The 27,024-nt window shown below is 36.1% G+C and overlaps 1 protein-coding gene across 7 annotated transcripts in view; it reads left to right on the top strand.

Moving 5' to 3' along the window:
* GALNT1 (polypeptide N-acetylgalactosaminyltransferase 1) overlaps positions 1 to 27,024 on the top strand; it is an 87,650-nt gene that overhangs the window by 45,741 nt on the left and 14,885 nt on the right. For 6 of the 7 annotated variants that reach the window (XM_064506719.1, XM_064506720.1, XM_064506715.1 and 3 more), the window contains 4 exons: positions 4,639 to 4,813; positions 18,028 to 18,194; positions 24,442 to 24,649; positions 26,192 to 26,362. In XM_064506719.1, the coding sequence (XP_064362789.1) occupies positions 4,639 to 4,813; positions 18,028 to 18,194; positions 24,442 to 24,649; positions 26,192 to 26,362 (721 nt within the window). Of the gene's footprint in view, positions 1 to 4,638; positions 4,814 to 10,065; positions 10,169 to 18,027; positions 18,195 to 24,441; positions 24,650 to 26,191; positions 26,363 to 27,024 lie in introns of those variants that run through there. The other variant, XM_064506721.1, reaches the window with a different exon arrangement.

Raw genomic sequence — 27,024 nt, 5'->3', positions numbered from 1 at the left:
ATTTATTTATTTTTAAATAACAGCACAGTTGTTCTAAACAGCTCACTCATCAAGCAACAACAGCTGGATTGTGGCCAACCAGTGAGAGGGCCGTACCTGCCTGCCTTTGCATAGTCTGCCAGGGGGAGCTTGGGAAAGCAATTGCAGCATTGCTGAAGGGGAGTCGTGTGCTCTGGGATGACACTGAGGTTGAGGAGGCTCTGGGATGGTTGTGGAAGCTGCCTAGAATTAAATTTAAGAGGAGCAGGAATTGGGAATTTCCCTTTGGAATTTGCAGAGGACTGAGAAATACTGAAGATGAAGGAAAAATCTTTGGGGAAGGTTATGGGGAACCCTAATATGGCTTGAATAATGGTCATTGTGTGATGCTACTTCAGGGAGGGATATGATAGACTGGAATAATGTGGGATGACTTAGCCGTAGGTTAAGGCTTTACCCATGCCTTCTACCATGGCTGAAGAAGACAGCAGTAGCTTCAAGAGATTGCCTGGCCACAGTTGTGTGTGTTTGGGGAAGTGAGATCATAACTGATTCATGCTGGGGTGGAAGGGAGTGTGTGCTTGTCTTGGCTGCTCCTGCTGCTCTTTCTCTCCCCGCTAACCCTAGGAGCAATCAGTAAAGGGGCGTGAGGTCCAAGGGAAGCTCTTTCCAGCACTTGGCTCTCAGCGGTTGTATCTCACCCCTTCTGAGGCACCCAGCAGAGCTGGATGGTGTACACCCCTTGCCCAACTATCACAGTTGTTTATGCCCTCCTGGAGGTAGCTAGTCACAAGCTGTTCTTCCTATTGGCATGTTTGCTGGGTGGGGGTTCCTTTTTTCAGCTAATGGTTGTTGCTGTTGCAAATTTGGATTGGTTCATCAGTCAGATTCACAAAGGGAAATGGTTGGTGATAGAAGACTGTTGCTGTAAGTATACAGATTGTAAAAGTCTTAAAAAAAAAAAAAAAAAAAAAAGTGAACCTTTGTAAGCATCACTCATGTTTTGCAGTAGTTTTTCTAAACCAGCAATTCAGATAATTTGTAGTTAAGCACTGTGTTTTCCAGATAGGGATTCGGCATTGTAATTTAGACTTCACAGCTAGGATAAAACTTACTGATAAATGTAAACAAGTCCTAGACTCAAAGAAAGGGTTCAAGCTGTTCTCTAACACTAAGAAAAGGGGTTGGTCCTTATAAACAGGAAAGGCCCGGATAGTACTCTGGTTTTGCTAATAAAGACCTTCTGCACAACTTTCTTACCTCTGTAAGAATCCTGCATCTCAGCTCTGAGGTCTTGAGTCCAAGGAAAATCTAATTAGCCTTTCCCTGCCCCAGGTTATAGGCTCCTTGAAGCTATGACTGCAAAGAAACTTCTAGCTTTGGCACTTGATACAGTTACTAAATAAATTTCTCAACTGATCCTTTTTGGCTATTTTTCCCCTCCTCCTCCTCTACATAGTGCATTCCACTTATGTAATGATTAGAAGCCGTGCAAAAAAGTATTTTCTTCTTTCAGACCAAAGATTGATATCATAGAGTCCTGTGATATCTCAGCTGTTTACTGTTTACACTTTTTTCTTGGGGCAATGAAAGAATTTAAACCAAGACCAGTCATTTTTGTAAAGTGCTAATCAAGGCTTCTGTTCTGAATTTGAGCTCTTTGATAAAGATGAAATCCCTGGGTTGGGATTCAGGACTCTGAATATTTTCATCCACTTAAATTCCCAAGAAGAAAGGTAAGCAGGTTCAAGATCCAGAACAGTGATTTAATTCTTGAAAATAGGGCCTGTTCATACCTTCTCTCCCATAAATCAGCCTTGTTCCACTAAGGCTGAGCTGTGGATAGGAGACAAAACATTAAAAAAATATATTCTTTGTCAAAAGAGCTTTCATGTAATTGCTGTGGTTGCTACAGGCAGGCTGAACTTGGTGTTCTGGTTAGTTTACCATTTTTGTGGCACCTACAGACATGCTAGGGAAGCACTCATCCTTTTTTTTTTTTTCCTTTTTTTTTTTTTTTTCCCCCTTCCCACTAGCTTTAAGCAGTGTCAGGTTTTGAAGTCGCTGTTTTTTATCAGGCACATTTCCTGGTGAAAGGGAATTTGTCTATATGTCATAGACATAAAGAGTTCTTTTTTGTTTGTTTATTTTTAATGAAGATCTGGAAGAGATCCTGACTTCTTAAAAACTAATGGTTTACTGATACAAATGAGGAGAAATGGCTGGAAAAACATTACTAGATTTCCTGTTGGAATAAGAGATGATGAAGTCATTCATTCAGCTCCAAAACTTGTAGCTGTACATTAAAGCGCCTTTTTGCTAGAAGTATGTCAGAAGTAGCATGTTCATAATTAGTCCTTCAAAGGAAAGTGGTGGAGGGTTTTTTTTCTTTTTTCTTTTTTTTCTTTTTTCTTCCCCTCCATAGTTAATTGTCCAGAACTGCACTGCTCTTTGAGTTCCTAGCAATATGTGTACTGGTCATTTTGGGAGAGTGTTGTTGGTCTGTATGCATACGAAAACTAAATCCTTTTGAGGTCTGTAAAATATATGTGAATCTCTCTTCTTGTTGATGGGTTTTTCTGCAGGACATGGGAGGGAGTGCATCAGTTAGGTAAAAGGTATGATCAAGTGGTAGGTATTTGCTATTGAAACTAAAAAAGTAGTGAATTGGTGACAGTTAGCTGCATACTTGGATCCAGGTCACTGATGTGCTAAATGAGCTGCTAAATTGGTCAGCAATACCTGCAAATGTCGAAGATGAGAGTTTTCAGTTAATTTAATTATTCAGGTTAATAACTGGTTTACTCAAAATTAAGAAAACAACTGGAAATTGAAATATTTAAAATGTTTTTTCTTCTAAATCAGAAATATAAGTATGATAGGAAAGAATGTTCTCCCTTGAGAATGCTGAAAAACATGGTCAATAAATTTACCAAATTTTGGTTTTTATGTATAACCATGTTCAGATAACTTTTGTTTAATTCTGCTAAGCACTCATTTAGTTATTTTCTATCCAACTGTACCTATATACTAATTGTTCCTAAATTTAATAAAAATGATTTATGATAACATAATAAAGTTAAAAATAAGCTGAATATATAAATTTAAGCCTAAATAATTGCCCAATTATATACCACTGTTTTATGCTAATTAACAAAAAATAGCACAAATCCTAGTTTAAAAGGTTATGCAATTGAAAGGTAGTAAGTTCTGATGTTTTTGAACCAGTGAGGTGCAACTTGTGCTTCCTTTAGGAAGTAAAGATGTGAAACAAACTTTAAAATAAGGCTTTGTGCTTACTTATTTCAAACCATAGTTAAAACAAGTGCTTTAAATCAGTCTGCTCAGGACCTACTTGGATATACTGATTCTTTCAAAATTTTTTGTATGTGATTGGCTGGCTAGCAGCTTCTAGTAATATATGCATCAACTTCCAGTCAAAGGGAGCTTTCTGGTTAAAACAAAGTACCTCCATACTGGGAGGATTTTCTCTGCTAAATGTTACTGCTTTGCTACACTAGTGCAGTTACTTCAGATATTTGAAAATGAAAGTTTCTCATATGGAAGACATTGTGGTTGTAACTGATTAATGTTAAACACAAACCAGCAAAATGTTTCATTTATTAGTATGTATGGATTTTGAGTCTTCAGTGTTTTGGCAAAGGTGGAAGGCTTGGGCATTTTTTTTACTTTTTACATGCCTGTTTGTTCTTGGCATAAACTTTAATTACAATATGCTGTCCTAGCAGGAGACTGAAGATAATTTCAATTTAGGCATATTACTGAGGGCTTTGCCTTTATTTTAAAATACTTCTTGCGCCTCTATTTAGGTCCTTTATTTTTTTTTTAATTTGTGCTGAATTTGTAAAGTAGTAATATTTCAAATTCATTACTTGTGAATTTAAAATAGTTCAGGAGAAAAGTCAATAGATATTTGTAAAGAAAGTATATCAGTAGTTGGTTTTAACATTCTGGTTTTTCATTTCTTTTGTTTGTAAAAACTTTTCCAAGAGTCTGAATTCACTTTTCTCCTACTTTTCTTTCTCAGCAGTTTGGACAGATATTTGATATTAATGATTTTTTTTAAAAAAAAAAACATGTCAAGTGTTAGTGTTACAGTTTTTGTTGATGATCAAGTACTAATATTAAACTCTGAAATGTAATTATATTAACTAAAATAATGTTAGTAAAACTGAGAGAAATTATTTTGAACTGTAAATGCCAGTGTCTTACTCTGTGAAAACAAGAAATGTGGAAATATTAAATGTTGCAATTTTACTTTAAATTGATTAATCTTAACTAAAATTTTTATAGGTAAAAATTCAACTTTTCCTGAAAGCTTGTGTGTGTGGGCACAATCTGGAATATAAATGCCTATTGTTACAGAACTTACAGAACAGTATAGTAAAGATGGTTAGAACATGGTGATGCCTAGATATAAATCCCTAGTGTTTTTCCAAATGAAACTGTGGTGCCCGAGAGTAAGACTTAACTTCTGTTAAGTTTCCCAATATTTATATATTTTTTTCCACTTCTAAAATGGAGTTCTAAAAGCATCAGTTTTTAAATAGGAATGCTCCTACAATACAAAATGAAATATATTAAACAAAAGCAGGCATGAAAGGAGTGTCGCTAGCATTTTAATGTATTTGCTCTTAGTTCCAGAACCTATACAAAAACCACATGAAGGACCTGGAGAGATGGGGAAGCCTGTGGTCATTCCGAAAGAGGAGCAAGAAAAAATGAAAGAAATGTTTAAAATAAATCAATTTAATTTAATGGCAAGTGAACTGATTGCACTCAACAGATCTTTACCTGATGTCCGGTTAGAAGGGTAAGTACCTTATATTGTATTAAAGATGTACTCTACGTAAACAAAGAAAATGCAAAGAGTGATCCAAAACAAGAGTTCAGTTCTGCAAGATACTCATGTCAACGTGAGAAGTAGGAAGATTTCCTGTATATATGGTACTTATTTGTAAAATAAGATTGTGTAGAATGAACTATTTTTTCAGCATTGTTTGCTATGAATCTGATTACAAAAACAGTATTAAGCCTGTTCAGGGAATAGAAACTTAATTGACTGAAGTAAAAACAAAGTTATCCAAGGTTTGGTATATCAATAAAAAAATGACTTGTTTGAAAAATTCATGCTTCACTCATAGTGAGGCGGGCTGAAAATCTGCATTATAGGAAATAGAACAAATGTAATGACAGGAAAAAAGAAATACTTAATTTTATACCTAATGAAATGTGCATAGCCTCATTTAAATTGCATTTTTTTCTCTAATATCCATCTGGTTTATATTTTTGATCTTGTCTCTGAATTATTGATCCTTTCAGAGTTATTTGAGTCATGAGTAATTGGAAAGAAAATTGTAGCCTTGCTTTAAATAAAACTGAGATTGCTTTACTCTTCTGGGACTACCCTGGCAAGGTAGCTGGTGACCACCCCCCTTCACCCTCCTGCCTTGCTTATGAAGGAGACTTTCAAGTTAAATAGAGCTCATGAAACAAGATTGTCCTAATCAACTACCTGCACTCTCCTGCAAGAATCAGATGCTATACAAACTCAGCTTGCTGCTACTCTATACACAAGGCCTAACTGCTGGATTACTTGTTTTCACTTCCTACCTCAGAGAATGATATGAGGAGGAATGAGAAGAAGCTGTGACTACTTCATATTTAAACATCTGGTTTGTATGTACCTTCATCTGTAGTAACGGACATAGTGTGCGAGTTCTGGCAGTGTTAGTGTTTTTAATAATAAACTTTGATATTGAGACATATATGGTTAAATATAAGACCTTGTAGGTTTGAATTAATGGAATTTTTCAATTAATTTGCAGATTTATTCTTTGTCAGATCTTGTGATCGCTAGTTGTGTGTTTCTTAGTGTTGTGGAAGAACGCAATGCATGAACTTTGAGGGTTTTTTGAAAACTGACATTTTTTCCCCCTCCCCTCTGTGTATGTAAAAGTGTGTAACATAGTTGTATCCTGCTTCTCCTGTTTCACACATTATTGTTCTGATTATAGTTATAACTTGGTAGTGGATCTGTCTTGGCATTCGTGCAGATTCATACGTAGTATCTGCCCCCCTCAGCATTTTCTCTGTAGAATAAGAAATTGTCTCTTAGCATAGTGATGACTGCCACTGATTAAGGACTTCTAGTTAAACTGGAAACTTGTTTTAGCTGCAAGGGAGATCGTGAGTTTCTGTTGAGACTTTTGGTGAAGCTAAAATGTTAATTGGGGTGATTTCTGTATGTTTTTTCTGGAAGAGCAGAATGAAAGGAAATAACTCTGAGAAAATAGCTGTAACAGTGGGTTTATTAAAGGTAAACATGGGTAATTTTTCATTATGATCCTGGAAGTAAGGTGACTAAAGAACATCTTTTGTTTATCAGCACTAATAGTGGAAAAACTTGGATATATTTATTACACCATTTTATAGTTTGGGTACAAAGTTAAGAAATACAATTCCTTATGTGTGGGTGTCAAAAGTTGCCTTGGCTATTTGTAATTGTCAGTTTTATAAAATCTACTTTTGAATTAGCTAAAAATGGAAAGAGAAATTGTTGTAAACTATTACAACTTTAGTACCTAAGCACCACTCAGACTTTCACAGAGAAGTCAAATTACAATTTTAAAGTCAAGTTGAGCTATAGGAACTTTTCTGTCTTGCACACTTGGCTATGGTCTCTAATTTTTGTGTTTTGCAGTAGGATATGCATTATACTTTATCAGTAAGTTTAGTAGCATTGCATTTGTTCATCTTTTACATTTGTATGGATACAAATACCGTTATAATACTATATGAATAAAAATGGAATCATAGAGTAAAATCTTGAGTAAGGGCTTGGGACAGAGCTGGATTTTCTGTTTTTATATTTTGCTGCCAACAATTTTAACATTCACTTGCTCTGTGAGTTTTTAACAGATTTTTGGAAGAATAATTGTCTCAAAGCTCCTTCTTTTGTGTTCCTTTCAGTATTTACTCCAAAAGTTCATATTAATTAGGAAGCTAGGAAATATGCTAACATTTCTCAAGCAAATCTAAATGTTACTATGTTTCCAATGCAAAAAGTATCTTAATCTGTACCTGCAGATTAATACTACTTTTCAAGAAAACTGCAGCCATTTTCAGAATTGAGAACTGTAAATATGCTCAGATATGTCATATGAAGTTATTTATCTCAGTAGTAAAAATATTCACATGGTTAGAAGCATTTTCTGTTGTGTTAGCAGAGTTGGTTCTGTTATAACTGCTTAGCCAGGATTTTTTTCTTGTGCTGTCTAAATCCCTGCTAATATGGGAATAGTTGTGGGAGAGGGAGGAGGGGTAATTCTAGCCATTCCTTGCCCCTTTTATGTGCTTTACGGTGCAGCTGCCGATGGCACTTTCAGTCAAGGTTTTTGAGAAGTGGGATATGTTCAGAGGCTGACTAAGCTGTTCAGCCATGTAATTATTTATTTCACAGGTTTGGTGGGTTAATTTTTAAAATGTGGCATGGGAGAAGATGGGGTCATTTTGACTCCTACAGTTCTCTGGCCACGTCAGTTCTTTTGAAAAACCCAAGTCTGTAAAGTCAGCTTTGTGCCTAACAGTTAACCATTGAAAAGCTAGTGAAATTAGATGTGCCAGGACCAATTTGCCGTGGTGTTGACATAACGTTGCAGCTGGAGAATGGCTTTGTGAAGCAGTCTACATTATCATTCATGTTAGTTGTTAGTTGTGCCAAACAGCACTGTAATCTGTGTGAAGGCAATCATGGCTTTATACACTGCTCAGTCCTGCGGAGTCATGAGGCAGCTACTGCCTTCATCAGTATATTCGACCTTCTGGCTTGCACTTCTACATCTGGATGTTCAGAGTTTAATCTCTATAGATGACCCAGTTAGGATATCTAGCTTAATTTTTTGGCCAAGAATTTTTTTTTCTTAGTAGGCGAACAGAAATGCGAGCTGTTTTAATAGCTACTAGGCACTTCCCCAGCTCAGGGGAACTCCTCAGTTTCATAGGTCTACAGAGGTTTAAAACTCTCCTCTGTTGAGCGGTGCCTCAGATATATTAATAGGTTTGTATTATTATTTGGTCCCAAATTGTTTAGGCATATAAGTGCTTTTAAAATCATTGAGATATGCCTGAATTCCTAGTCGTTCTGTATCTGCAAGAGGGATCATTATTCTACTTATTCTTCTAGTTGTCCCAACTAAATGATTTGGTTGGGGAAGGGGGTGGGGATCTGGAAGCTTTTTTTTTTTTTTTTTTTTTTTTTCCCCTTCACCTGGATTCTTCCACAGGTCTGGACTGGGGCATGCAGACTAACAAACTGATAGCTCTCACAGGGCCTCGACCTCCAAAAGGAAGGTCATTGCAGGGGAACAAGCAGCTGGAGTTGGCAGATTGGTCTTAAGTTGTTAATAGAATATTTCTTGTAAGCATGTCTTATTCTGGTTAGTGAATCAGTCATCAAAGTGGGAGTTGATTCACGCTTGCCAGGAAAACATGCAGCTGTGGGCTTGACAGCAAAGATTGGTGATTAAAGACACTAGAGTCTTGCCTTGATTTTGCTGAAGAATAGCGAGGCAACGACTAAAATAGGCAGCATAGGTGTCGATGACTAAAATAGGTGTTCAGCTGTGTATGTGTGTCTTATTGGTATTCAGGCTGGAAAGCAGTGTGGTTGAATGTGTGAAATTTGTATGTGTCATATGACTTGGTTTTGCTCTCAAGTCTGCTTGAGGTGACTTTGAATCTGCCCTTGAAGTACTTACATCCATGTGGTGCCTCAGAAGGTGTGCTCTTTTTCATTTTAATTATGCTAATTCATCCAGGAGAAAAGCTAAGGGAGTCGTTTCAAATTGCATCTAATCTGGTGTAAACGTGGCCAGCAGCCAAAAGGAGAAGTCTTCCCACTTGATGCTGATCTAACGATTGTGTGAGTTCACAGACTGAATGGAGGCTCGCACACCAAAAAGGGAAAAAAGTATATGCTGTTGGATCAGCAAAATGAACAAATGTTCCCAGCAGCTGTGTGATTGCCAGATCTGGTGCAAAGGAGGGGATGGGACAGAATTGTGATGATAAAGTGGGATGTTTGCTTTTGGCAGCAGCCTGCAGTGGCACCTGATGAGGTGGAGTATGAAAAAAGGCACTTCATTATAGGAAGAGTATGTTAAGTGGTCCTGGGGGGATTTAAATAGGTCCATAAATTGTGATACCTTTTGTGAACTTTTGGTATTTGTTAAGCTCAGACTGTGGTGATGTAGAAGAAAATCAAAAAGAACAAAGTCGTCAAGATGGTGGAAGGTGAAAGTTTATTCAACACTTTATTGTTTGTCACAAGCTAGAAATGCAGACTGTTAATTTACCTGGGATCTGGAGAGAAAATCTGCTGATGTGGTAACTAGCAATGTAACTTCCAGCAGTGATATGCTGGAAAGCAGGTGAGACATTAAAGCTTGACAGTTCTCTTTCAAAGCAGGAACATTTTTCATCTGACTTTTCTGTTGCATGCAGTTTATTACTGGCCTAGTGCAGATTCACTATTTGGAAATTTTCTTGTTCATGTTGATTTAATGTGCTAGGCACAAGAAATTGGGTGTAAATCTTTTTCCTAGAGAAAGTGTGTGTGTGTGTGTGTGTATGTATATATATATGTGTGTGTATATATATATATGTATGTGTGTGTGTATATATATATATATATATATAAAAAATTTAAATCAGCTTGATTTCTATAAACTGTCTTCTGTACAGTTGGCGATCTCATTCTTAGTTAAGTGTCTTTCATTTTGGACGAGCAGCCATATATTATTCATATATATTCATATATTATCAAATTGATGGCTCAAGTATGCAAAATAATTTGGCAAGAGAACTTAAGTTTGAATTTTAATCCTTGAGGACACAAGTCTTTTTATTTTTATCCGAAGATGCTCTCTTATGATCACTTTCAGGGTAGAAAAAGTAGTCAATTTCAGTTGGTTTTTTTTTTTTTCAGTTGGTTTTTTTTGTGACGTTCTGTTTGAATTCTGTAACCACAATGGTGTTAAGGCCCGTTTTGGATTTTGTTTCCAGGGTCTAAAGAAGATTTCTACTTGAATCATGAGATAATGCGACCTTTCTTATATCCAAATCTTTGAAATCAGAAGAAAGGAAAATTTCATACTCTTGATGTCAGGTAAATTAACATAATACTATTGAAGGCAGACATTTTGGCAGGCTGGATGGAAATGTTTAAATGAGAATGAAGGATTTGCCTGCGTTCAGGTCACCAGTTAAGAAAGATTAATTGTAGTTGTCATATGAATTATATAAATAAATACCTGCTTTTTTAAAACAAATTGTTCTGATTGGAGGAAGAGGTTTTCTTCAGTAGTAGTGTGAAGTTTTGCTGGAAACTTTTGTAGTGCTTTCTTTTTGTGTGGCCACAAATTACTTTGCTTGTATGCAAAGTCAGTGTATTGAAAAGAAGTTTGGTATATTATGGTATTCAGTGATTCCCTCTTTCTCAGAAGTATTGCTTTTAGCTCTTTTAGCTGTGTTGGCTCTCTGTGAAGAGGAAATGTTTTTCCAGCACAGATTGTCTACAATCTGCATGCAGTAGGCTTTGTGTATTCTTAATATTTATGTTGGAATCAACTTTATTAATGTCCTTGTTTCTAATGGTATTGTAAGACTGCTGTTGATCTGCAGGAAAGACTAAATCATTCCTTACCAGAAATAAAGTGCTGTAATGCTGTAGTTTTTTAACAGTTCAGTCAGAGGTTACCACCTCAGTAGCAGAGGTGGCAGAGGAAACAGCTCAGTTTCAGTTGCTTCAGCATGACTCAGAGTCTTATTTCAAACCTGCTTTCATTTGCTTTAAGCAGAAAGTAGACTGTGCATTGGGTATAGCTGTGCCTCAGCTTTATTACCTTCCTTTACTTCAGACTGTAACTTTTGGCAAATGGACAGGTAAACAGCTGAGTGCTGACATTTTATGGCGCTGCAGCAAGATTCACTAGATATCATTAGTTAAAGCCTGAGGTTTCATGACAGTTCAGACTCTTTTCTCTAGCAGTCTTGCATTAATTTTGGTAACCTCAGTAGAAAATAAATGTGCATTTTCAAGTCTAAGGATACTGATGCTTATTTCCCAAACAGACTCTAATGTATTTTAATTATGCTATTTGTATTGAATCAGTGGTGTTAAAAGGCTTTATTATAGGGGCTGTGCTTTATAGTATTTCCTGAGAACTTTAGGTCTAACATGATTTTCAGTAAGACTTTTAAATTTGACAAAAGAATAATCCCAAATTCTGGCATGTGATTTATTTATAATTTCAACTTTTATCTACAAATGTTATTTACAGCCTGCAAAATCAAACGATTGGACAAAATTGTAAGATGGTAAATATTTTTCCATTTTTTGTTCATAGCACAGCTTCCAAAAACCCATCAGCACTGCAATATCACGCTGTACGTACCAGCTCTGCTCTGAGCTCTAGTAAGGTTGCCCAGCTGAGCTGCATGGTGCACAGCAGATGCTTTTGCTTGTGTTGTCCTTTATCAGAATGCGCTGGGTTATGTGTGCTGCGCTGGGAAACAAAGGTTGCGTAGGGTTTTGCTGCTATTAGTGGTTTTGTGCCTCTGAAATGATTTTATTGGTCGTGCCTTGTTCCCATGAAAAGCTGATAGAATCTGAGCATAAAACTCATCTCAGATGTAGCAAATCATGGCTCAGCCACTGTCTGAGTCTGTTAGTTTTTTTTTTTTTATTTAGATAAGCATAAGTGGCCCCATTTTGACAATTCCATATTTAAAAAAAACAAAAAAACAAAAAATACAAGTATTCCAGTGTTACTTGTCTTCTCTTTAGTCATCTGTGGAGAATAACCTATTGGCAGTCAAGGAAGAGGTAGAGATCTGTCCTGTAATATTTAGAAATTTATGATCTATTTCTAATGCAGAATATAAATATCACATCTTCCTAGAAAATGACCTACAAAAACTGTTTTAATGTTATACCTCAGTGATGAAGCTTTTCCTTGTTGTTTCTCATACACAGTATGTAATTGGTTTCCTGCAAGACTTCTACCTGTAGGCTTTTTTGGTCTATATTTCTTTAGCCTATGAAACAGAAGTATGTAAGATCTATCAGGATATTAAATTCTGCTTTACTACATTACTTTAAGAAGTACTTTCAAATGACTTTGAAAGATGTGAAGACAGATCACTGCTAATTTTATTTTAAATATTTAGCTCTGAAGGTATGACAGTATTGCATAGAGTGCACAATCTTGGGTTTTAGGAATAACTTCTAAATTAAATTGAACTGTAAATACAAGGTATTGAATACAGTTTATTTCAAGGTATTGATAAAATGCCAAGTGTTATCCTGTAATAAGATGACTGTGCAGTTACATTTTCAAGGTGATTTTTGGAGTGTGTGTAGAAGTCCCAACAGTAAGCTGAAGAAGGTAGCATTAGGATAGTGACTGGCAATATGTTGAGTTCCTGTCATTTGTGTACCTTGAGGATGGATAACTAGGATGCGTTGACCTTGCTGAGCTCTGGTTCAGGCAATGAGCAGAGCAGAACAGGTGTCTGAAGAATTTCAATTTCCGAGGAATTCAAATGAAGCATCTTGTAAGATCTCCTCATAGGTTTCTTCTCTCTCTGCAATGGGGAAGTATAGTTTTCTCATTCTTCCATCAGCATGAGAGAAAAGAGGATTCCAGTTCTGCCAGATGTGAAGCAGAGTTGAGAGTAAACAGTTTTGGTGATGGAGAAATAGCAAAATGGAGATGCTCCCACTAGTTCACACTACCTCAGCGGATTTCCTGTGCAGTGTAATGTGCATTCCTGTCCTTGCTGAAGAGGTTTTTAAAATCTGTTTTATCTGCCTAGGGTGCAGTTGTGAATCTATTGTCTAGATGCTTTTATATTTAACTTGCTTTATTTTAGAGGCATGAACTATTTCTTTACCAGCATTTGGATGTGAAGTTTCTGTCTCTCCAGTGCTCCACTCCAAATGCTTCCATTAACATGAAGGCACAGGCATAGCTAATGCTCCAAGGCTCTAGAAGAGAAGAAGCTTCTGCAAATTGTGATGGCTTGAGTCCAGCCACTGGTGGCATTAGGCACTCTGGCTCCTGCACCAAGCTTTAGTGGCAGAGGCAGTAACAGTGGCGTGCTTCTCTCTTTGTTGTACTTTGATAGTGTCATGAATGCTATTGGGGTAACTTGGAAAACCTGCCTTTCATAAGGTCTATTCTGATTAGTACTGATTACATCTAATTGAAGAGAGAATTCTCTGTTATTCTTTGTTTTGTTTTTATCTTGTATTCTACAGAAATGGACATATAGCTCCCATATTTTTCTCTGTTTGAGCTTTGTAGCTGCTTATTTGTGGAATGGGTGGAAAGAACATTAACAAAATGTAGATTTTGTATGCTAAAATTTTCTTAGCACAGATGGGAATTAAATGAATTTTATGACCTTTTGGAAGCAGGGTCACCAAAACTACAATTTTGTATTTATTTATTTACTTATTTATTTTTGAACAGAAGTGTCCTGCTTGACCATTGCTTCTATTCATCAAGTAGGAGCTTGAATTGTAGGCTTAGTTTATGCAGTTTATGATAGCCCTTAGTCTTTGGCCAAAGTTCCTACCTCAAGTAGAATGAGAATTTTATATGACTTGTCTTCTTTCCTTGCAAGATTTTGCTGAAACAGCATATAAAGTCTGAGATCTAACAACTTACCAGTTTATTTGGACAGCATTTCCTTACTCAATTTCTCTTCCAAGTTATTTTCGTAATCCCTCTTCTAAACTATTTGTACCTGAAGGTGAAAGCGAAAAAAGGACAGCAGTTTTGTCAGATGTACTTTTAGATGTATTTGAAATGGCATCAGGTTGTTATCAATTGGCCAACCACAATCCATTGAATACAGTTTTCCTAGAGATTTGTTTATAAACACCCCCTATCTAAACTCTCTAGAGCTTCTGTACAGGACTCGATATCTTTGCAAAACGTTGTGATAAACAGGGAAGTATAACAAAACTGACAGTTGCTTTTGTCCTTCCAGTATATATTTAAACTGTGAAATCAGGCCACAGGGTGTTAGGGACAACTCTTACTTATGTTGCTATCATTGTTCCTCTTCAGAAAATGTTATATACATATAAGCTTATATCTGTCCTCCTTCCTTTACGTTTAGTCCTTAAAATTTGAATTCAAGTTGATGAAGGATTTGGACCTGTTTCACTGCCTCGTACTCTTGAGCAGATGGGGGCTTAGGGGTAACCACGTAGTTATAAGCAATACCTGCCCAAAGCATTCTGATTAAATGGCACAAAAGTGCATATTGTGGTATCCTATGAAGAGTGGGTGTTCTAGGAGCATCTTACAGAGGTCAGGAGTTGAACCATGTCTGTTATTGTCCTGTGGCTCCTTTGTGAAACAATTTTAAAGAGCATAGTCTGTAAACTTAAAATTTTCTCCAAACTTTTTTTTTTTTGGATGGTGTATTTAAAGATCTTGGATAATTTCCATTATACTTCCCAATTATATGAAAGCAAGAAATCAAATATTAGCCTTGTACGCCTCCACAATGCAGCTGAAGTTTGGTATTTCAGTGTAGCATAAGGAGGCTTGATATAGAATAAAGAATGTTACTGTTTTAAACACTGGGATGTGTACTTGAGGAAATGTAGATTAATCAGACTTTTTGTCTTGATCATATTTTAACGATCTGGCCCACTCTTTTTCTATGTCTTTAGGTAATAGGGCAATAAGTACCTGCTTGCATTTAAAATGTCTAACATCTTTTGGGAGTTTCCACAATCTAAATAATACATGGAGTCACATTAGCCAGTATTTTGCATGGTGACTGCCATAGATTAAAGAAAGGAGCATGCGTTTCATGTGAAGTAGACACTCAGCCACTGTTTGGAGTCTTCATTAAATTACTGGAGTTGGCATGCATTCCTAATATTATGTAGTCAATTTGAAAATTATTTGAGGTATGATCCAACAAAAGGAACATAATGTGTTAGTAGTGAATTGAAATTCAAATCTCCCTTAATTCATACTGAGGGTGTGTCATACCTTTGGTTCAGTTCTGCCATTAGTGTTGCATAACCAGCAGTTGAAACTAATGCTGTGTATTAAATTCTATAATAATCCCTTTCTGGGGTAATTTTTTTTCAAGTGAAAGACAAAAAGAATTCTTAGTTTAAATGTTTATTGGTAAGTGTAAAATATGAGGTTTACATAGAAGGCCAATGCTGTAATCATGGGTGTCAACTGTTCTGTTTCACCACTTCTGTTTTATGTTCCTGCGGCAGTAAGGGGAGAGGGAGTGCCTGCCAATATCTTTGAAATTAATCTTTTTTATTTTTATGTGTTCACAAAGTTTATGCAAATATTTATGAAAATAATATATAGGAAGACAGGTGAAAGGAGCATTAAAAATCAGATATAGCAACATTTATTCTTTCCTTTATCCTGCCTGCATTAACAAATTTTTCCGGAATAACTTGACACCAACCACACTTAATATTATTAAGACTAGCCTTCAAAAATCGCCATGGCAGTTTTGTTAGGAAACTGTTGCATTGCTACTCGTGATAGCTTTCTAAATACTTGTAAACAAGGCAGTTCTCGTCACTCTTAAATTGTTACCCCAGAAGGGTTCATAATCTTCTCTAAAACCAAACTTAGGCAAGGCTAGATGTGAAAGATTTCAAATTACAATGCTGGATCCTCAGGCCGCTCCGGGAAGAGATTCCTGTCAAATGAGACATTGCTATTGCTCTAAATGGAGATCAGCTCATTTAGAGTTCTCTTAACTTTCCTACAGATATCCTGTCAGAAAGAACAGGAAGAATCGGTGGATTTGTATTACTATTATCATGGAAAGTCAACAATCAGATGCTTGTTCTGGTCTAGAAAGCAGTGATTCTGCAGAAGAGATACAATATTTGAGAATTTATTTCAGTTTAAAATAGTGAAATTGACTGAACAAGTGAAGATACAGGGGGAGAAAAACAAATTTTGTCCTTAAGTACTGAAATTTTTATCTGAAATTCATAATATCTTGGCTGAAAAATGCTTTAATTTTAAGTGATACCACAGAAATAATTTGTGAAGTACCACAATTTATAAGGTATTTTCTTTATAAATTAATTAAATCAGAAAATACAGGCTGCTATGATACGTGGCTGCTTTCCCCAAAGATTTTGCAATGATCACTTCTCTCTGATAGATAAATAAAGTTGTTCTTAATTCTAGATAAGAAGAGAGAGATTGTGCCTCATCCTTCAAAGGTGTCACAGTTTCAAATCTCAGAAGTGAAATTTGATTCCACAGAAGCTCTTCATGACATTTAATACCTGCTCTTCACTGATCCCTTCTGGGATTTGGGCGCCCCGTGGACTTTTGTCACTACCTTAGAGCTGAAATGCCTCTATGTTATGTGAGCTGCTCTCACTCGCAAGAGCTCTCTGGCTAACCAAGTTCTCCAGCAAATATAATACTTACGTTCAAGGGGTGGATAGCCCAGCTTTGGCTGGTGTTCATGGGGTTACCTGCTTTTCCAAAGGAAAACAGTGAGAATAGATGCGGGTGTCGTGATCTGTATTGGCAGGTTGTTCCTTCAATATTCTTTTTATATGTCTAAGGCGGAAGATACGTACTTCTCAGGCCCTTATACTGGGCCACTGCTATTAAGGTGACAGTCTTGACTACTTATCTTGTTAGCATATTTTAACAGCAGGTTGATGAGGTTACATATAATAATAATTCAGTGATTTGGGATCTGATGAAAGCTTTTCTGTTGGAATGAAGCTCCACTGAATATGTTATTTTTACTCTTACATGTTTTTCTTGTGTATGAGATCTGCATGTTTCTGTTTAGTTTTGAATCTTAAAGGATTTGGTACCATCAAATCTGATGCAAGCTTCCATGTGTGATTTTTGAATATACAGGAAGAACAGATCTGTGCACAGTTTTCGTTAAGTTTTCATTGTTGTTAGAGTAGAACTGTATTTTCAGAATTGTTAGAGTACTTTATGGACAATATACTAATTTTTTTCTAAGAGATGCCGAAAAGATCAATTGCTTCAAAATAGCATTGTAGGGAGTGTTAAATGTTGTATAAGGGTGTTTATTGGTTGGTCGTATAAGGGCGTATATTATTTTTTGCATAAAAACCCTATGTATACTATTTGGAGAACTAAATCTGTGGTCTTTCATGTGAACTTTGGAATGTGAATATACATATATATATATATGTGTGTGTGTGTGTGTGTGTATGTATATATATATGTATATATATATATATATACACACACATGTATTTTTAATTTGGTCAGCTTTTATTTCACCTCCAACATGTATAAGATGGAAGAAGACCCTTCTTTGTGCAATATAAACCCAATAAATCATCAAATATACTTGATTCACCAGTATTATCAGTAGCATGCATGTAGTCTTTGCTTTTTCCAAACATAAACTGTGTCCTTAACTGTTTTCCTCTTTTAGCAGTGAATTATATTTTACTTATTTATATACTTCTTATTACATTTACATTTTTGTTTCTTTGAAAGTTATCCATTTCTCACCTTTTGCATCTCTACCCTCTCCTCCTCCCCCATTGCAATACTAAGGTTTCTCCCTTTGCCTCTGAGGGAATGTAGGCCCGATTTAAGGACTCAGATTAGTGTATTTGGAAGTGATACTCCTCATGAAACAGAAGTAGCAGAAATATTCTGTTATTGTGTATGTATGTTAACCATATGGATGTCTCTTTCATTTCTAGCATTGGTTGTTTCTTAGTGATAGGATGGAATACATGGATGTGTACGTAAACATAAGGATGTTTGTTACATGAAAATATAAATCTGCAGTGTTTGCCCCTTCGTCCTACTTTGCATACAGTTGATATGTCATAAACGTTACAACTAGCTGTGATACTTAAAATGCACTTCAATGTTGCAATTCTAACTGAAGGACTGATCTGTAAAATATTTGCCTTTTTTTGGTTTACAGGTGTAAAACGAAGGTGTATCTAGACAACCTTCCCACAACAAGTGTTGTCATTGTTTTTCACAATGAGGCTTGGAGCACACTTCTGCGAACTGTTCATAGTGTGATAAACCGGTCACCACGACACATGCTGGAAGAAATCGTACTCGTAGATGATGCCAGTGAAAGAGGTAATGATAATGTGGAAATCTTGCAGATATTTTAGTTTGCTGCTCTTTTTGTGACTGAATTTCTGTGGATTTAGCTTTAGTTTGGAAAAACACAGTATTTGCAGGAAAGGAGAGGGGAAAAAAAGGGGGGGGGGTTAGTGAGCAGTGTCCATCTTGAAACTCAGGTGGATCATTCTGCTGTGAAAACTAGTGAAAACTTATCTATCAGCTTTTCTGTTGACAGTACTGAGTTTGTGTTGTTGACTTTTTTTTAATGGGTTTGACGTATTCCTGCTTTCATGTTTTGCGTTTGGCATTTTAACACGTTTCTAAAGCTTGAGGGCATTTAAAACTTGAATCACCTGATAAATAATAACAAAAGCAACTTTATTCCTAAAGAAAACCAGAAATGCTCCTAACTTACTCCCTCTACCACCATCAAACATGGAGCTCAGAAGGAATAATCTTGATTATTCAATTTGTAGCAAGTTGAAATTCAGTTTCTGAGCTGTAAGAGATTCTACTTTTTAAAAATTATTACTCCAAATGAAAATTCCATGCTATGTAATGAAACTTTTTATATGAAATGAAATTAATAGAAAAAACTTGAAGCTTATTTCTTCAAAATAAAGTAACTTTATTTAGATTTTAGTCCTTTCTTTACAACATAGTAAAAAGAAATAATATTCTAGACAGTAGATGATATTTTTATTAATAATGGGTATTTGGCTTGAGCCGTGATTAATCTTCCCAAGTGGTATAGGTTATAAAGTGTATCTGATTTTTTTTTTTTTTTTTTTTTTTAACTCTCTCGCATTTGTATATGGGAATGAGAGGGCATATGTTTTGTGTGTGTGTGTGTTTTTGTTTTTTAATCTTAAGTGCCATAATACATTGCAAGTTTTCCAGTAGCATTAGTTGTTAGATGCCACTTGATAAAAGCCCTGGCAACTGCCAGCTGTAGGCTGTATCAGCATGATGCATCTGTATCAGCAGAAATTCCCACACTTCTGTAGTGAAAGGCTTCAACACCTGGCATGCTGACATGTCAGCTTGAGCCTTCTAATACCAACACTGCAAAGCCCATGTTCTGTTCCATATGTTAATCCCAGCGTCAGAGGAAGACGGGTGACTCTTACTTGTCCAAACAGCTGAGATCCATGAATGAAAGGTGACTCTGGGTTTAGGATTATATGGTTTAAGTAGCATTAGGGTGCACCAGTTACGAATGTTTTATAATGCATAGCTGAAGCGCTTTGGGAGTAGACTTCTGCTCTTCATATCTAATGTGGTGGAAAGTATAAATTTCTTCTTCAGATTGCATGTGTGTGTGATGCTTTAGCATATTGCCTGACCTATTCCAAAGTACAGCTGGTTGTGAAGTAGCTGAGTAGAGGAAAGAGAGCATATCAGCCATCTGAGCTCTGACCAACCTGCTTTCCTAAGCAGATATAAGGCATGCCCTCAGGTAGTGTTTGCACTTGTGTAAGTCTGTGTCCCTTTCCTTTCTCTCGCACCTGATGCTAACTTTAAATCCTTTAACCAAATTCAGTGCAATTCAATGTGAAAGAGATAGGGGCCTTAAAGACTTGCACTCTGGAAGAGGAGGAATGCCTAGACCCAAGGGGAAGGCTACTGCATGAATGTACTCCAGATTAGATGAAAGGTGTGCCTTAACTTTGGCCTTTAGAAAAGCACAAGATCAAATTATATCTATTTTCAGTTGTGGAGAATTTGTAACTGCACTCCTCATTTTTTCTTTTGTAGTTAATCAACCTTTATGTAAAAACTCTGGATTTCTTTAGTTCAAATGCTTGTGGAACTGCTCACCTGTCCTGGAGTTGTTCCCAGGAAAAAATCCTCTTTTTAATGCCGATGCTAATACTTAGGTTCTGAGTGCCTATATTAGGTTACTATAAAGGTAGATGCTTCCCTAATGGAGAACAGTACCTTTGTTTTGGTTAGCTTTTTCCACAGACTTGCAGTCAACTTTGTTTTGCTAGTGAAAATGTGCTCTGTGTCATCTGCCCAAACAATCTTTGGGAGTAATTCAAATCAGTGCAAAAAGTTGTGACAGGTCAGCTTTCAGTGTAACTTAGAAATAAAGAGCAATTGAGTAGTAGAATGATGTAGACATAATATTTCTTGTGTCTTGTCTCTTTGATATCAGGGTGTGTTGTTTTTTTGTTTTTTAAGTCATTTTTATCATAGCATTAGCCTTATCTTCATTTTGAAGTAGAATTATAGCCCAGATAGAAAATGTGTGGCTTTTTTGTTGTTGTTTCTGGCTTGTTTGGGTTAGGTGGAAAAAAGAAGGTAACTTTTCTAGGCTGAAAGACACTAGTATTTCAGAATTACTTTGTTTGTTGTTATTGAAGCTCTTTCTACATTTAGTTTTTAAGTCTGTGATCTTGATTTCAGAACACTCAAGCATCATTCTATTTTAAAGATTTTAAATATTATTATTATTTTTTCTTTTATTTGTGGCTATTCTCAACGGTTACTGAAAGTTCTTGCAACAGCATGTTATGTTTTCAGCAGACGTGCTTTTACTTTAATCAAAACTGAAGGGTCTGATGCCTAAAAATATAAAGGCTTTAGCATATGCTACTTAAGTATTCTGTTTATATTGAACTAAAACAGCAGATATTTTCCAGAAAAAGAAAATGTTCAGCCTGAATAGTGTATTTTGAATTCTAGCATCAGAGTCAATTTAATTGGAATAAAGTAAGCATTCAGTCTGCCTGAAGCACACTTTGTACCTGCCAGTGTCATGCTTTTAGCAAAATGAATTTGCAAAATATCACATAGTTGTTTGTACTGGAAAGAAAAGCTTTGAAGAAACAAGATGCATCTGTAATGCTTGCTTCTCTAGCTACTAATCAGAATTGTGGTTTTTTTGTTTGCTTCAGTATTGATCTTTAGCTACTTTGCAAAAAAGTTAACAGAAGAAATCAGAAACAGTCAGTACTTAAAACTCGGTCAGCACTGAATAGCCAAGTGTAGGCAGATTGCATCTGGATAGCAATACAGCCCCAGAAGTTAAGAAAGTTATACAGATGCATTTCAAAGCAATGCATCTAAACTTATATTTCTGCAAATAATGTCATATAAAAGTTAATATTTCTTAAAACTGTATTTGCATGCTTATATATTGTAAATTTGCCTTATTGTAGTGTAATAAAAACATTTTGTTTGAATTTTAACATTTTATTTATATTCATAGAATATATATAAAAATGCAACTCAGTAAATTCAATTATTTTTTCAATTTGTACACTTGTCTTTTATGGAATATATTTGCTTTTCTTGTCATCTCTGCTTTCTTAGTTTTGCTACTGCCACAGAAGCTGCTCTTGAAACTGTCCATGATGCTAACTAAAATTATGCACCTTTTTGATACAGAAAAGTGTTTTAAAAAGGAATATCCAGCAGAAAGAGTTAAATGGAACCCAAATTATGGCTATGAACATGAATGAAGTACTATTCTCCCAAGTAAAAGTCTTTTAAAAGTATCACCAAAACCTCACTCTGATGTTAGAAATGCATGAGGCTGTGCCAGAAATTTACTTGAGTAGCTCCACTGTCATCCCAGGTCACTCTTAAACAACTGACTATGCAATTGCATAAACTTTTGAGTGTTTAAAATAGGGTTTCGTATAAACACAACAAACAAGTTTGTATAGAAGATAGTCTTTAAAGCTTAATTCTGGCATTTTAAGCAGGCCGAAGTGTATTAGACACATTAAAAGACTATTCAGATACTTTAAGAGAAAAGCAAGTCTCACCTTCCAAGAAACTACTCTCAGTTTCTGGCTGGGTGACTAGTGGAATCCAGGTCCAGACCTATAGATGCAGCCTCTTGCTGCTTGACCTGAGGGAGCTGTTTGCGAGGGATGGTAACTATATATTGCTGTAAGAGGCAGTGCTTTGGATGGTCAATATGCTGCTTACATGTGAGCATTTAACCCTAACTGCTGAATAGCAGAGGAACACGAGAAATCTTGATGCCTACATTATTTTCCATGCCCTTGTAGGGACAGAAAGGAGGAGGCATTCAGCCTTACCTTTTTTCTTATTTTGCTGAGATTATAGTAATATTTTAAAGGCCCAGTTATCAAATATCTGGCACACTGTTTCTGGAAATACTCCCTTCTGAAGTTATTGGAGCTGTTTTGAACAAGGTGGTAGTTTGGAAGAATATTTTTACGGATATGGTTAAATATGGCAGGAGGACCATTCTTTACCCTATTCCCTCCTAAGTTAAATGACTTCACGTGGCTCCTTGATTCCTGCCTCTCCCAACCTGCAAGATACCTTCTCTAGGTACTTTAAAAGATGCATTGAAATTTGAAATCCTTTTATTTTACAGAGAAGCTAGAGGTAGGACTTAAGTTTTTTGATATGCAATGCATGGAGCATGCCTTTCTGCAATGTAACTAAAACAAATTATTTTCATGTTAGTTCTTGGCTGGCCACAGTTATGTTGCTGGAGTGTTTCTCACTTCCTCCTGGCAGAGCTGCACTATTCTTCTGTTAATAGAATTGCTCCTTCCAGGAACAATGCTGTTCATTACATTCGTTCATCTTTAAGTGGTCAGAAGTACTTTGAAAGGTTGTCAGTACTAACACTGAAATATACAGCACAGCATGTTGATCTGTTTGACTTACTGCCTGGATCATGAGGTGGCTAGCAGAGGGAGGGATGCTTCACTGCTGTAGTCTCTTTGTTTATATCACGGAAGCCATAGAGATTAAAACTGGAAATACTAGTTCTTTTAAATTAGCAACTTTGTAAGGCTATCCTGTAAAGAGATGAGATTATATTTGCCACCAGCTCAGTCAGCCAAATAATCTCTGTGCTCATCCCCAAAAGGCCTGCAAAATTTTGAGACACATGTACAGACCAAGTGGTTTGTACTACTAAACATTTATTTACTGAATCCCTGTTAATATGTACATTTAAAAATTAACTTGCTTTGAGTTTCTCTGGAGACAAATATCTATTTAAGATAAATCAGACTTTTAGGCCCTTAGCACAGTTCAGCTTTCAAGATATGTCAGAACTAATTTCTGTGTGTTTTAGTGAGTATCCAACAATGTAAAGAAAAAAATGAGGGGGAAATTAGGGCTTGTTCAACCAGAACAATGGTAGGGAATGGTAATCACCTTTGGGTCAACTCTGCCTCTCAGATTTGCAATACAGCCACTAAGAGTTCATGGTGTGATTTCCCCCCCACACCCCACTTCCTTCCAGCAACATGCTTGCTCTTGCGTGAGGTACTGCCTTACAGTGAATCCTCCTGCAGACCTTGCACTGTTGTAGTAAAACTCTCATGTGCTTTTGGTATATCAACTAATATATTCTGTAGCTGTGTTTATTTAAAAAAAAATTACTTGGCCTTTATTATTACGGATTTGAAATTGCAAGTTATTGCTGATGGCTTTGTTTCTGTGCCTGTCAGTTGCATTCTCCCTCTATTCTTTGTTCTTCCTTTGATATCATCCATCATCAGCTAATTTTTCATGATGAACAAAGACTGTGCTCAGCAATGGGAAACCTGTTACTTTGGTAGCTACTTGTATTACGAGTAATTTTGTGTCCCTAGGCAAATGGAAGTCAGTTAAGGCTGTGCCATTTTAAATAATTTGTTCCTTGAATAAGCTGGTTCATTCGTGATTCAGATGGTCACTTATGTATGGCTGATACTGCCTTTATATTTGTTTTTAGGTATTAAAACCATGAATTAATAGAAAAGATCTTAGCCAAAAAAATCTAAAGAAAGCAGAAGTGAAAATTGGATTGGTTGTGTTTTAAACTTTGCTTGCAAAGAAATTATCTGTAAGATACAGTACTGTAGGAAATGATTCATTATGGGTGCTAGGCAGCTCATTTTCTCTATTTTCTTGTAGATAAACATATGCATGAGGAAGTTTGAGCATAGATTTTGGAAAGTAAGAGGCGTATCTATCCCATAATAAAAATTTGTCTGTCCCATCCGATTTCCGCATAAGCGTTTTACACTCTTTGTTTTGCTGTTTCCAGTAACAAGGAGGAGGAGGAACTTCCTGCTCTACCAAATGAAATGCATGTGCATGTATGGAAGGGCATATTATGAGGTGGAGAATAAGCAGTAGAGAAAAGTAGGTCAGAAAGTAGGAAAAGGATAGAAAAGAGGCAAGGAAATGTCTCCTATTTCAAGTTGCATCATCAAAAAAAGCAATTTTACGTAATTGATGGTTTCTATGGATTGATCATTCCTTGCAGACTTCTTGAAGAGACCGCTGGAGAATTATGTGAAAAAATTAAAAGTCCCTGTTCACGTGATTCGAATGGAACAGCGTTCTGGATTGATTAGAGCCCGATTAAAGGGAGCTGCTGCTTCTAAAGGCCAGGTCATCACCTTCTTAGATGCTCATTGTGAATGTACAGTAGGCTGGCTTGAACCTCTGCTGGCAAGGATCAAAGCTGACAGGTAACTTTCCATCTATTGGTCTGTGCTGTTTGTAGGTTAGTAAGAAATGTTCTAAATATAACCATATAACCTACAAGCAAGTATTTGTCTGCCTTTCAAAGGACTGGGTTAGTACCGTACTTTCTATTGGTGTTATGATAAAATACTAATTCAGTACAGCTTTTAAAAAGTAAAACTTGGTTCAAATTGAAGCTTATATTAGGATCTATATGATAATGTGTTAAATACCAGGATATCTCAGCATGGATGGAGTTGAGAGCGCAGTGGAATTTGAGCTCTTCTGTCTACAGCCTGAACCACTCCTGCATGAATTTGGGAAGACATTCTTAAGAAAGAAATGAAGCGTTGATCTCCCATAAAACCAACACTAGGCGAGAAAAGTCAGATTTACTGGTTTTAGGTTCTCGTTGTGATTCCTTTATTCCATAACGTATTGTAGTTGTGGATTACCTGTGAATGAGTAGAATTCTGTGGTCTGGCAGTGTCTTCTGGGATGTGTTTTCTAAAGTTAGAATGGTTCCTGGAATCACAGTGAGTAACATATAGCATGTATCCATGATAGTGTGATGGAAATTGTACTAAGAGGCAAAAACAAGTGAGAAAACTGGTCTGCTTTGTAAAATGTTCATACATCTGAGTAGTAATTCTGCAGTTGCACACAGCCATTGATTTTAAGTATGGGGATACAGAGCTCAGTTTTGGTCTTATGGTTATTGATATAAGTCACTTTGAAAATTTATCATTACAGAATGTAGCATTGCATGATGAAAAAGCTGCAAGTAGTAATTAAGATGTAATAGTAACTTTCAAGTTATCAATCATCGATACACATTTTTCTGAGACTATCATATGTAAATTGTTCTGATTTGTGCTAAATAGGTCCTCTGAGTTTAGTTGCGACCCTTGAATCCTTTTACATGGCTTTCCATGTGAGGAAGCCTGGTCGAGGACAGTTGTTACTGAAGTGTTTCTAAGATGATCAGAATTTATATTTCTGACTATATGTCTTAATAATGTCAGGACAAGGGACAAGGAAGCCTCTTTCTGTAGACTTTTATACAGTAGTTACACTCTAACAGCAATTATCACTGCTTAGTCCTGATGGCATATCAAAATACTTCCCCAGAGCAAATGATTGAATTTTCATTTCAAAACATGCAAGACATTATTTTGACCATGTAACTAGAAACCAAAACCTCTTCTATATTCCATACAATTGCTGTGTGGCATTGAGAAAGCTCTGATCAGGTTTTCCATCTGCAGGAGGAAGACAATTGTAGATAATACTGGTAATAAAAATGCAAATACTTAAAAATAATAATAATAATAGTATTGACAAAATTGGGTCAGAAACACACTTTTGGGGAATTAATTCTAACTAGCAAGACAGAGCTTTAAACATATTTCACAGTAGCCATCTTTTGAGTACTGTATTGTTAAACGTGGTAGTCTTGGAGTATGAACTCTGTGTTAAAAATAAACTGAAACAAACATCTTTTCTGACACTTTAACTAATAGGTTTTGATGCTTTCCTCTCTCTAGGAGAACAGTAGTGTGTCCCATCATTGATGTAATTAGCGATGACACCTTTGAATATATGGCAGGTTCTGATATGACCTATGGTGGATTCAACTGGAAGTTGAATTTTCGTTGGTATCCTGTTCCTCAGAGAGAGATGGATCGACGGAAAGGAGATCGAACCCTTCCTGTTAGGTAGTGAGAAATGACAAATTGATTGAAACGTTTGGCTGATGTGTAGTCATATCCTCTCTAGGTTAATCTTGTATATAAGTAATTAATGAGCTGTGTCATACTGTCATTTTGGTCTGTTTGAAGGAACAGTGTGAAAATATTTTTTTACATGGATGACTTGTTGGTATATTTCAGTACGAGTAAAGGAAGCAATCAGTTTGTCCCTTTAGGAATATTTTTAAGTTTTATGCTAATTGCTAGTTAGTTACTAGTTTTTAGACTGCACAAGTTTTAAGTGAAACTCACCTTATGTTTTATTTATTTATTATTATTTATATTTATAAATATATATATTGTTAGTTTTTATTCTAGGGAAATAAATGGTATTTTGAACAGATGCAACCAGTTGCTTGCATATATCCAGCTATCTACAGAGAGATACATATTTGTGTGTGTGTGTCTGTGTATGCACACGCGTAAACTTAACATCTTTGAGGTACATAGATGGGAGGTGAATTTATACTAGTGCGTCATGTAGATGTTATGGCAAAGATGATGAGAAACACATAATTTGTGTGTAATACTTACTTTTTTTACAATTAGAAATTTACATTCGCTGGTCTTACCGTTCTGAAAAGTGGGCAATATTTTCTTACTGTAAAGGTGAGGGTATGGCCATTACT

This window comes from Dromaius novaehollandiae, chromosome 2 (genome assembly GCF_036370855.1).
Source record: "Dromaius novaehollandiae isolate bDroNov1 chromosome 2, bDroNov1.hap1, whole genome shotgun sequence".
NCBI classification, from domain to species: Eukaryota; Metazoa; Chordata; class Aves; order Casuariiformes; family Dromaiidae; genus Dromaius; species Dromaius novaehollandiae.
The sequence above is the reverse complement of the archived record's forward strand: the minus strand, read 5'-3'. Positions and strand labels throughout refer to the sequence as shown.